The sequence below is a fragment of the Mastomys coucha genome, unplaced genomic scaffold (assembly GCF_008632895.1).
Source record: "Mastomys coucha isolate ucsf_1 unplaced genomic scaffold, UCSF_Mcou_1 pScaffold6, whole genome shotgun sequence".
NCBI lineage: Eukaryota > Metazoa > Chordata > Mammalia > Rodentia > Muridae > Mastomys > Mastomys coucha.
In genome coordinates, this window is record NW_022196912.1 from 15,376,179 (window position 1) to 15,386,651 (window position 10,473).

Here is a 10,473-nt window from a genome sequence, read left to right on the forward strand (position 1 = left end):
AGAGAGAGAGAGAGAGAGAGAGAGAGAGAGAGAGAGAGCGCACTGGCTTCCCAGGAGTGGGTGAGGACTTGGTGCCTGGGCAGGGGACAGCATCCTTGACCTGCCTCCCGCTAGTCCTAGAGAAGGTGGTCGAGTCCCAGGTCCTGGCAACCTCCAACAGCCACTCAGGTACAGAATTCAGCAGCGGCCTCTCACCTTCTCCTGCGTCCAGGCAGCGGAGACCAGATTCAGATTCCCAGCTGTCAGGGACAAGACGGTAGCCAGCAGCAGCAGCAGGTGGAGGGTGCCCACGACGCGCCGGACATCACTGCCTGCCATCTCTGCAAGAGTGAGTGGGCGCGGGTTCCCGGGGCCGCCGGCGGTCACGAGCCCGGGAACGCGCGCCGGTCGCCCTGCCTTCTCCCTTCCCCACCCCTGGATTGACTGTGTCTGCCTCCCAGTCGCCTCCTATGGCCTCCCGCTGAGCAGCGCAAGCACAAATCAGCAGTCCTCCTCTCCCAGACGTCTGCAAGCCAGGGACTGAGCTGCCCTGGGTGATGCGAGTTTTGAAATCCAAGAAACAAAGAAAGCCACTTCCTTATTTTAGAAAGGATGGAAAGAAGGAAGAAAGGAAGAGAGGAAGGAAGGAAAGAAGAGAGAGAGGGAGGGAAGAGTAGAGGGAGGGAGGGGTAGAGGGAGGGAAGGAGGGATAAAAAGAGGGAGGGAGGACAAGGACAAGTCCCCAGCGCCATAGATATGAAAAGGGTTTACCAGGCCCTGGGGGGAGAGGGGGGCTGTAAGTGGTTTTCTGTACCTATTCATGGATGACACTCGGACAAAAATCAATATTGTGCAGTGCTCTGTACCATGCACCATCCCAGGTTCCAGGTGGTCTGAGACTTGGAGGAGGGGAGCCCTGGATTGGAAGCTCTGGGGAAAGCGTTGCCTCTAGAGCAGTGGTTCTCAACTTCCCTAAGGTTGACCCTTTAATACAGTTCCTTGTGTTGTGCTGACCCTCAACCATAAAATTATTTTTGTTGCTGCTTCATAATTGTAATTTTGCTACTGTTATGAATCACGGTGTGATCCTGCTCTGCAGGATGTGTGACCCTGCTCTGCAGGATGTGTGACCCTGGGAGAGGGTTGTCAAGTCTGCAGGCTGAGAAGCACTTCTCTAGAAAGTACCATTTCTATCTTGTGTCTCTTTTCTTAAAAATAGTTAACTTTCCTTTAAGAGACAGACCACCATATGCTCAAACTGACAAGTAAGGTCAAAATAATTACTGAAATAGATGAGACTTAAAATAGTACAGTTGTCCCAAAAGTAATTATTTCTTATGGCTGTCTCTAAAAGGAAAAGCCCAAGTCAAATTTTAGAGAGCCTTCTTTTCCCACCAGTCTTTGCGTTTGGCATTCAACTAACCACAAATCAAAAACAACAGGGATTTGTATCAGAGCTATACAGGAACACCCCACACACACACCATATTCCTTAAAGAATATAATACTTATTGCATGTCATTAACGTTATAAGCAAACTAGGGATGATGTTCATTTTATATGTAAATGTTATGCCATTTGTATATAAGAGATTGCATGTCCATGGGTTATATTATGGAGAGGGTAATACTATAAACAGTCTCAAGCAGGCAACCCTGGGGGCTGGGATTTTGGTTTGGTTTGGTTTGGTTTGGTTTGGTTTGGTTTTTGCATCATAAATCATTATTATCTAGTCAATCCTATCTTAAGAATAAAAACAAGCAAACAAACTGGCTGGACTATGAGTCTCAGTGTAAAGCACACATGCCCAGTCCCAGCACCTTAGGAGAAGGGAGGACAACCAGAGCTGGCAGGGTAGTTCATTGGTAAGGAACTTTGAACTTTGGCTTCAATTCTCAGCACTGCGGAAAAGAAAAATGGGGGAGGGGTACATTTTGTTCATAGGTTTCTGGCCTAAATTGTGGAGGTGGTTTCTTCTTCCACAGTGAGGATAAGAGTTTCTTCCGCACCAAGTCAGCTCCCAGCTACATGGAATTCCTAGAAAAATCAGAACAAAGACACATAGAGCTATTTCCTAAAGACCAAAGTTAGGGGTATTGAAATCTTTCAGAAACACACACACACACCTTCCTAGGCTTGGCTACTGGTTGTTTTTAAGGAGAGCTAGGAACACACATACTGTTGTGCCCCCCCCCCAAGTGGAGCTGCAAGGAAAAACAGAATGCAAGTGTCTCTTTGATAGTCTAAAAGACTGCTGTAACTCTATTCAGGTCCGAGGCTTGAGTGGCAGTTTAAATATCTAGGCCTAAGTAATGTTAAGAGGGTTTTTGGGGTGTGTGTGGGGGGGAGACATCCAGGGACAGTTCTCACAATCAGACTTTAGGGGGTCTTTTTGTTGTTGTTGTTGTTGTTGCTCAGTATTCAGAACAAAGCACTATCAACAGTCCCTAGTGTACTTCCTCTCTGTAACTAAGCCAACCTTGAGACAGTGGGTTTCCTGAGTGGTTAAAAAATGAAGAAGCTTTCTTGTTTACCTTATTGCCTTTTTATGTTTTCACAATATGACTCTGTTGGGGGTGGGGGGTAGAAGTGATAAGCCTATATAACAGAAAATGTTTACCACAACAGCAGGCTAAGTAAAAGCCGTGCAAAATAAAACTGGAATTATTTGAGCTAAAATGTTTATGCATCACTTGATGACGGTTTCTTTCCCCGGAGTTCTCTGAGGTGGATTCTATTTTTCAGGAAAGTGTTCTTGCAGTTTGGCATCCACAGGAAGCAGGCTCTGAAGCTGTTTAGAATGTAGGATGTGTTTAGGGAGTACCCTTGAGACAAACCCTTGTGGGAGGAACAGGAGAGGGCAGAGGGGGACCCTGGCACATTAGGGAGCCATGGAACGGAAATAGCAGTCATGGTTGTCAAGGGTCAAAATGGCTGGGGCTTTATCCGCCCATCTCGATGGAGGCAATTCTGCAAGAGACTCTGCTGTCAAGAAAGCTGTATCCAGCAGGGCTTCAACAGCTGGAGTAGACCTTCCCTAAAGGGAGATCTAAGTAGCATATCTCTATACACCCAAAGGTGTTCAAGTGCATTTGAAGCAAATATCAAAACTTATAGCATTAAATATTTTATGTAGTGACTGATTTTGATCAATTGAGTTTTTACTCAGGTAAAAACTTTTCTTACAACTTCCCATGACTCTACAAATCCCTACCTTCCACATTCACATCTCTTGATTCCTTTGGAGGTTGGGGTGAAGTGAACTTTACTGATGGTATTCAAGACAATAGAGCTCTTAGCCCCCTCCCCTTCTCCTGGGAGTGTAGAACAGAAGCTGTAGAGAGTGCTCAGTGTGTTGCGAGTGGAGTTGTGACAGGGGTTCCTCAGCAGTCAAGGGCCTCTCTCTTCTTCTCATTCTTGCTGGGGTGGGTGGTCTGGGACTTCTTACTCTTTGGAAGTCATGTGGACCATGGAGTCCAACCCCCTGATGCTATAGCTATATTTGTTGCCATATCAAGAAATGAGCTTTACAACATTGTCACTGAGAGCAATGCCAGGCCTAGCATAAAAGGTGGAAGAGTAGGTGTTACTGTTAAAGACACAAGAGGTAACCTGGTCCTCAGTGTATCCCAGGATTCCCTTTAGGGGACCCTCCAACGCCTGTTTCACTCTTGGCAGCTGTCGCCAGATAGCATGTCACATCTGCGATGGATACACTGAGGATAGAAACATGGAAGGCCATGCTGAGTTCACGGCTCAGTTCTGGGATGACCTTGCCCATAGGTTGGCAGTGTCTGTGGACACAGGGATGATCTTTTGGGCAGCTCCAGAGCCATCATCCCACAGCTTCACAAAAGGATCATCCAAAATATTCTGGGTGGCAGTGACAGTGTAGACTGTGGTCACGAGTCCCTCCATGATGTCAAACTTCTAATGGACAACCATGGTGAGTAGGTGGGGGTGCTAGGCTGTTGGTGGGACAGGAGCAATGCTAATAATCTTGGCTACATTGTCACACTTCTTGTGGTTGGCCCTTGTCACATAGGGGCATCAGCAGATGGGGTAGAGATGACTATGCTTGTGGACCCACCCTTCAAGTGAGCCCTAGCCTTCTCCATGGTGGTGAAGACACCAGTAGACTCCACAACATTAAGTAAGCTGGTGTATCACCCTACTTAATGTTGGGTAGGATCTCACTCTTGGAAGATGATGGTGGCTTTGCTGTTGATGACAGACTTCCTGTTCTTGATCTTTATTGTGCTGTTGAACTTGCCATGGGTAGAGTCATACCGGAACATGTAGAACATGTGGTTGAGGGCAATGCCAGGGTCATTGATGGCAACTACATCCACTTTGCAGAGCTGAAGGCAGTTCTGGTGACCAGTTTACTCCAGCCTTTACCATCATGTTTCACTGATGAGTCTGCTACAGCACAAGAAAATGTGCTGTCTCTGGAACAGGGGTAAGAGAAGTAGAGAGCCTTTCTTGACTCTTACATACCAAATATTCGTCTTTCACCATTCTTCATTCATTCTTCCATTCCTATTTCATTCTAGAAATTTCTGAAAATCCTTGATCTTTGCACTGCTTTTTTTCTCTATTGTAATTTTTCCTATTTTCAAGTATCTTCCTATGGAAAATAACTAGTAAGCTTTACGTTTTAAACATTGAAGATGCTGTACATAATGAGACCTTTTCTCAAAAGCAGAAATAAAAATAATGTAAGAAATACACAAATATTTAAATATATATAAAATGCTGTAGTCATTTCCTTTACTGCAGTGCACAGAAAAAATAACGTAAAAGGAAGAAAAATGGAAATTAAAATACTAGTATTACTTAAGAATCCAGCAGTAGGGACTAAAAAGACGGCTCAATGGTTAAGAGAATCTGATCTACAACCATGAGGACTGTAGACCAGACACCAGCAACCACATAACAAGCGGGTTATTCCCCCAAGTGTTTTAATCCTACTTCACATGAAATGGAGTCTAGGGGACTATTGGGGCTTCTTCAAAGAGAGGCATGTCCCCAACTAAACAGTAGAGTCATAGAAGGAGTTATCATAAACTCTCTTTAAGCCTCCACATACAAATAAGTACACACACTTAAATAAATAAGCTAAACTAAATCTTTTTAAAATTTTTTATTGGTGATACAATAGGAAGTACCATTTTTATTCAATCACTACTTCTAAGTGCATATCTTTTAAACAACAGCTACAATTCTGATCCACTAAACTATAAATTATGATACATTTTAAATATAAACTGTGATCAGTTTTAACATGCATATACACCTAAACTCACAACCAGAAAAACGAAATCTTTACTACCTCCAAAATACCTCTTTCCCAGGGAATCTACATTACCTGATCCCAGACAGCTGCCACTCAGCCACCCTATCTTCCAGAGTCAATACACAATACAGATGCAACTTTGCATTACTAGCCGATGGGCATGAGAGTTTCAGCTCTTCCACATCCGCACCCATGCTCCATATGCCAGTCTCTAATTGTAACCATAAGGAGAGACGGCTGATGTGACTGGGTTTTCTCTGTTCTGCCTTTGCTTTGTTTTCTATTCCATTCATTCTGTTCTGATCTTTATCACTTCCTTTTTTCTTGTTTTGGTTTTACTTTAATATTCCTCACTTTTTATTTATGTTATGGACAGTGTAAGTTTAAGTCAGTAACTTACAACATTTCAATTTTCTAACAAGAGGCCTTTGCTTATCATAATTCGTCCTTAAATGCTACTAATTATGTTCCAAAAGTGTCACTATGGTGCCTTTTTCTTTTCATCCAATTCAATTACGTCACGGTTTTCCTCCGATGTATCCCTTTACATGATGCATGTATGTGTGTTTGCCACATATGTGCAGGTGCCATGAAGGCCAGAAGAGGATGTCAGATCTCCTGAAGCTAGAGCAGTGGTGAGTTGCCCTATATTGGTGCTGGCAACCAAACTCTGGTCCTCTGATAAAGCCACAGTCGTCTCAAACCACTAAGCTACCTCTCTGACCTCCTGCCCATGCATTATTTAAATAGGATTATTTGAATTTTAAACAGTTAAAGATTTTCCTTACTGATTTCACATTTAATTCCATCATATTCAGAAAATATATAAATAAGGCTTTTTTCAGTTTTGAGGACTATTTCATAACAATTAAAGCTGTCTTTGTAAATGTTCCTTGTGTGGGTAAAAAGAATGGTGTGTGTTACTGTTATAAGGAAGAGCATTCTATTAGTGCAACTTAGATCAAGGTGGCTGAAGTGTTGCCAAAATCTACACAATAACTGGTCCTTTACCTACTTGTTCCACCAATTACTCAAAAAATGGCATTGGAATGTCTAATTACAGTTGTGAATTTGTCTGTTTTTCCTTGCACTCTACAAAGTTATATTATTCATTTCTAAGCTTTTCTAGTGAGCATATAATATTCAAATACAAGTATAATGTCCTCTTAAAAATTGTCCCTTATCATTGTTAACTGACTCTATAATTGGCAATTTTTTTGCTCTGGAACCTATTTTCTACAAATAGTAATACAATTCTTTGATGTTTCTTTTGATGAGTATTAATATGGTGTATTTTTTCATCTTTATACTTCCTTTTAAGAACAAATTTTGTAGAAGCACAAATTCTTTTTAAAAAACTATTATATGGACTGGAGAAATGGTTTAGCAATTAAGAGCACTGGATATTCATCTAGGGGACACAGCTTTGATCCCCAGCACCCACAGTGCAGCTCATAGCCATCTGTGATGCCAGTCCCAGAGGATCTACTGTCTTCCTCTGGCTTCTGTGAGCACCCGGCATGAATGTAGTGCATAGACGTACATACAGGCAAAAGGATTGAATAAAGTAAAATTTTATTAAATTTATTTTATTGGGAGGCAGATCATGCTGCTTTTGTAGAGGTCAAAAAGAACTGACTTTCTGGAGTCAGTTCTTTTCGTCCACCATGTGGAATCTGGATATTAAGCTGTCATCAGATGTGGCAACAAGCCCTCCAGCCACTGAGCCATCTTATCCGACCCCTTTCTACATTAAATATGGACTTACTGGAGACAGCATACAAGTAACTCTCATATATATATATACACACATAATTGAACTACAGAGGGCTTTTAAAAGAGGTACTTATAATCAATGTGGTTATTGATATGATCAGATTGATCTATATTACTCTACCACTTACATTTTATGTATTCTGACTTTGGTTCACTTTTACGACCTTTTACTGCAATTAACTGACTCTTAGAGACTATTTTCTCTCATCTCTCTTTTTTTTTTCTCTCATCTCTTTTGTTGACTTACCTGGCTACAACTCAAGGCTCTTTGTTTTTGTTTGGGAGGTATTGGGTTTTATTTTGGGTTGGTTTTTTGGTTTGTTTGTTTGTTTTAGGGTTTTATTTGTTTGAGGGGGTGGGTAGAAGGTTGTATATATGTGTTTGGATTTATAAGAAATCTTGTAATTTTTGCACGCATTTTTTGTATATCACAATCTTAAAGAATCACTGATGTGCTCATATGTGGACTACAACAGACTTCTGTGGTTCCACTTTTGGAATGCCATCTTTGTATTATTTTAATCATATGTTAGGTAACCCACAATAGATTGTCTTTTTACCAAGCAATGACTTTTAAAGAGTGTTAAAAGGAATGTGTCTGAGTCTCTTATAAACATATTAACAATTAACAATTTCCTGTCTGGGCAGGCCAGTGCCCTGAGCAGACCTTGAGTGCAAGCTCTGCTGCCAGTCCCACAACACCCAGAGGAAGTTCCATTCCCAGGCGCTCTAACACTCTCAGCATCAAAGGTGAGGAGGACACAACATCTGTTCCAACACCAGGAATAACTGGGACCAGCAGGACTAAGAACAAAGGAACTCTGCCAGCCCAGTGGCTCATGTTGCTTCCAGTCTGTCTTGGCCAGCTGCTGTCCTGAGCAGACCTTGGGTGCAAACTCTGCACTCATTCCCAAAACACTCAGAGGGAGCTCCACTCCCAGGTGCTCTAACAGGCCCAGAGTCACAGGATCCCAGAATCACAGGATCACAGAGACAGCTTGACTCTGAGGAGTTCTAACACAACCAGGATCACAGGAAGGACAGGCTCCAGTCAGATTTAGCAAGGGCATGTAGTACTAGAGATAACCAGATGATGCAGGGCAAGCATAAGAATATAAGCAACACAAACCAAGGTTACTTGACATCACCAGAACCCAATACTCCCACCATTGCAAGTCCTGGACACACCATCAAACCGGAAAAACAAGATTCAGATATAAAATCACTTCTCATGATGATGATACAGGACTTTAAGAAAGATGAAAATAGCACCCTCAAAGAAATACAGGCATACACAGTTAAACAGGTAGAAGCCCTTCAAGAGGAAATACAAAAATCCCTTAAAGAACTACAGGAAAACACAATCAAACAGGTGAAGGAAATGAGAAAAACGATCCAGAATCTAAAAATTGAAATGAGAGACAACCCTGGAGATAGAAAACTTAGGAAAGAAATCAGAAGTCATAGATGCAAGCATCACCAACAGAATACATGAGATAGAAGAGAGAATCTCAGGGGTAGAAGACACCATAGAAAACATTGACCCAATAGTCAAAGAAAATGCAGAAAGTAAAGAGCTCCTAACCCAAAACATCCAGGAGATCCAGGACAAAATGAGAAGACCAAACCTAAGGATAATAGGTATAGAAGAGAGTGAAGACTCCCAAGGTAATGGGCCAGTAAGTATCTTCCACAAAATTATAGAAGAAAACTTCCCTAACCTAAAGAAAGAGATGCCCATGAACATACATACAAGAAGCCTACAGAACTCCAAATAGACTGGACCAGAAAAGAAATTCCTCCCATCACGTAATCAAAACACCAAATGCACTAAACAAAGAAAGAATTTTAAAAGCAGTAAGGGAAAAAAGGCAAGTAACATATAAAGGCAAGCCTATCAGAATTACATCAGACTTCTCACCAGAGACTATGAAAGCTAGAAGATCCTGGGCAGATGTCATACAGACCCTAAGAGAACACAAATGCCAGCCCAGGCTACTATACCCAGCAAAATTCTCAATTGCCATAGATGGAGAAAACAAGATATTCCATGACAAAATAAAATTTACACAATATCTTTCCACAAATCCACCCCTACAATGGACAATAGATGGAAAACATCAACATAAGGAGCAAAACTACACCCTAGAAGAAGCAAGAAAATAATCTTTCAAAAAATCCACACAAACCTAATTCCACCTCTTACAACAAAAACAACAGGAAGTAACAATTACATTTTCTTAATATCTTAATATGAAAATTAATATTATCAACAATCCTAATCGATTGAAATCCAAACATATGAGGAATTAGAAATTTGTTGATTGTTATCCAGTGGTCTCTCTAATTTGGTAATTGGAGAAATAGGTCCAATATTGTACAATTCATATACACCTTCAGCTTGTTTGTTCGACAGTGTCTTGCTGCATACAACATACGGGTCTTGAAATCTTCCTTCTCCTATATCAGCCTCTCTATTAGTAGTATTGTTTATTTCATGTTTTTACACTATACTGTGGTTTTCAGAACATCTTACATATTTCAAAAGTATTTATATACCCAAAAGAAACATAGATGATTAACTTGGAAGGAGGCTTGTAAGAGAACAACAAAGAGTGAGACTGAATGCTTTGCTTGAGGTTTGAAACTCTTGTATCAAGTTTGAAGAAGAGGGCATTTTAAGTTACGCTTTCTCTGAGATGAATGTTTTTCCAAACTATCACAGCCAATGAACCAGATTCTTACCCTCACCTAATGTCTGTGCCACCCTCCAAGCAGAACCGTTGTTCATTGAAACAGTTGGTGAATGACTTTATGGATAGACCATCTTACTACACACACCATTTCTTAAATGAATGTAACCTGTTCTCTGTGGGCTGATAATAAAGTCACTCACTCAAGTCAAATAGCTTTGACCATAGCAAGAAGTCTGTATCCAAAAATCATGCCTACAATTCATTCCTTGGCCCAGCAGAACTGTCAACTCTCAGCTTAGCTACGATGGAGGTAAAATCCTTTGGTGATGTGAAGGTCATTGAAGTACAGCCTTATTACAATAAAATCCAATGTCTAAAAATTGTTCTTATGTTGGGCTTGTACCACAATAAGAGCCAAGATTTTAAGCTCTACTAAATACAAAACAAACAAAGAAACAAACAAAGAAACAAACAAAAAGACTTTATATATTTATGTTCATTTAAGAAGATACTAGTACATATGTTTTATTTTGAAATATACAGTTAATATGTTTGGAGTTATTTAAAATTTTTATTGAGGGCTCCACTCCCAGGTGCTCTGACACACCCAGGATCAGAAGTAAGCAGGAACCAACATCTGTCCCAACACTGGGCCTAACTGGGACCAGCAGGACCAGGCACACAGGAACTCCACCAGCCCAGTGACTTGGGTTCCTTCCAGTC

At 41.2% G+C, this 10,473-nt stretch overlaps 1 protein-coding gene across 4 annotated transcripts in view; it reads right to left on the minus strand.

Moving 5' to 3' along the window:
• The window catches only part of Qpct (glutaminyl-peptide cyclotransferase), a 52,762-nt gene that overhangs the window by 33,049 nt on the left and 9,240 nt on the right, over positions 1 to 10,473 (minus strand). For 3 of the 4 annotated variants that reach the window (XM_031356768.1, XM_031356766.1, XM_031356767.1), the window contains exons 2-3: positions 1,800 to 2,016; positions 196 to 320 (exon numbers count right to left, since the gene is read on the minus strand). In XM_031356768.1, coding sequence (XP_031212628.1) covers positions 196 to 318 — 123 coding nt within the window. In that variant the 5' untranslated portion in view covers positions 319 to 320; positions 1,800 to 2,016. Of the gene's footprint in view, positions 1 to 195; positions 703 to 1,799; positions 2,017 to 10,473 lie in introns of those variants that run through there. The other variant, XM_031356765.1, reaches the window with a different exon arrangement.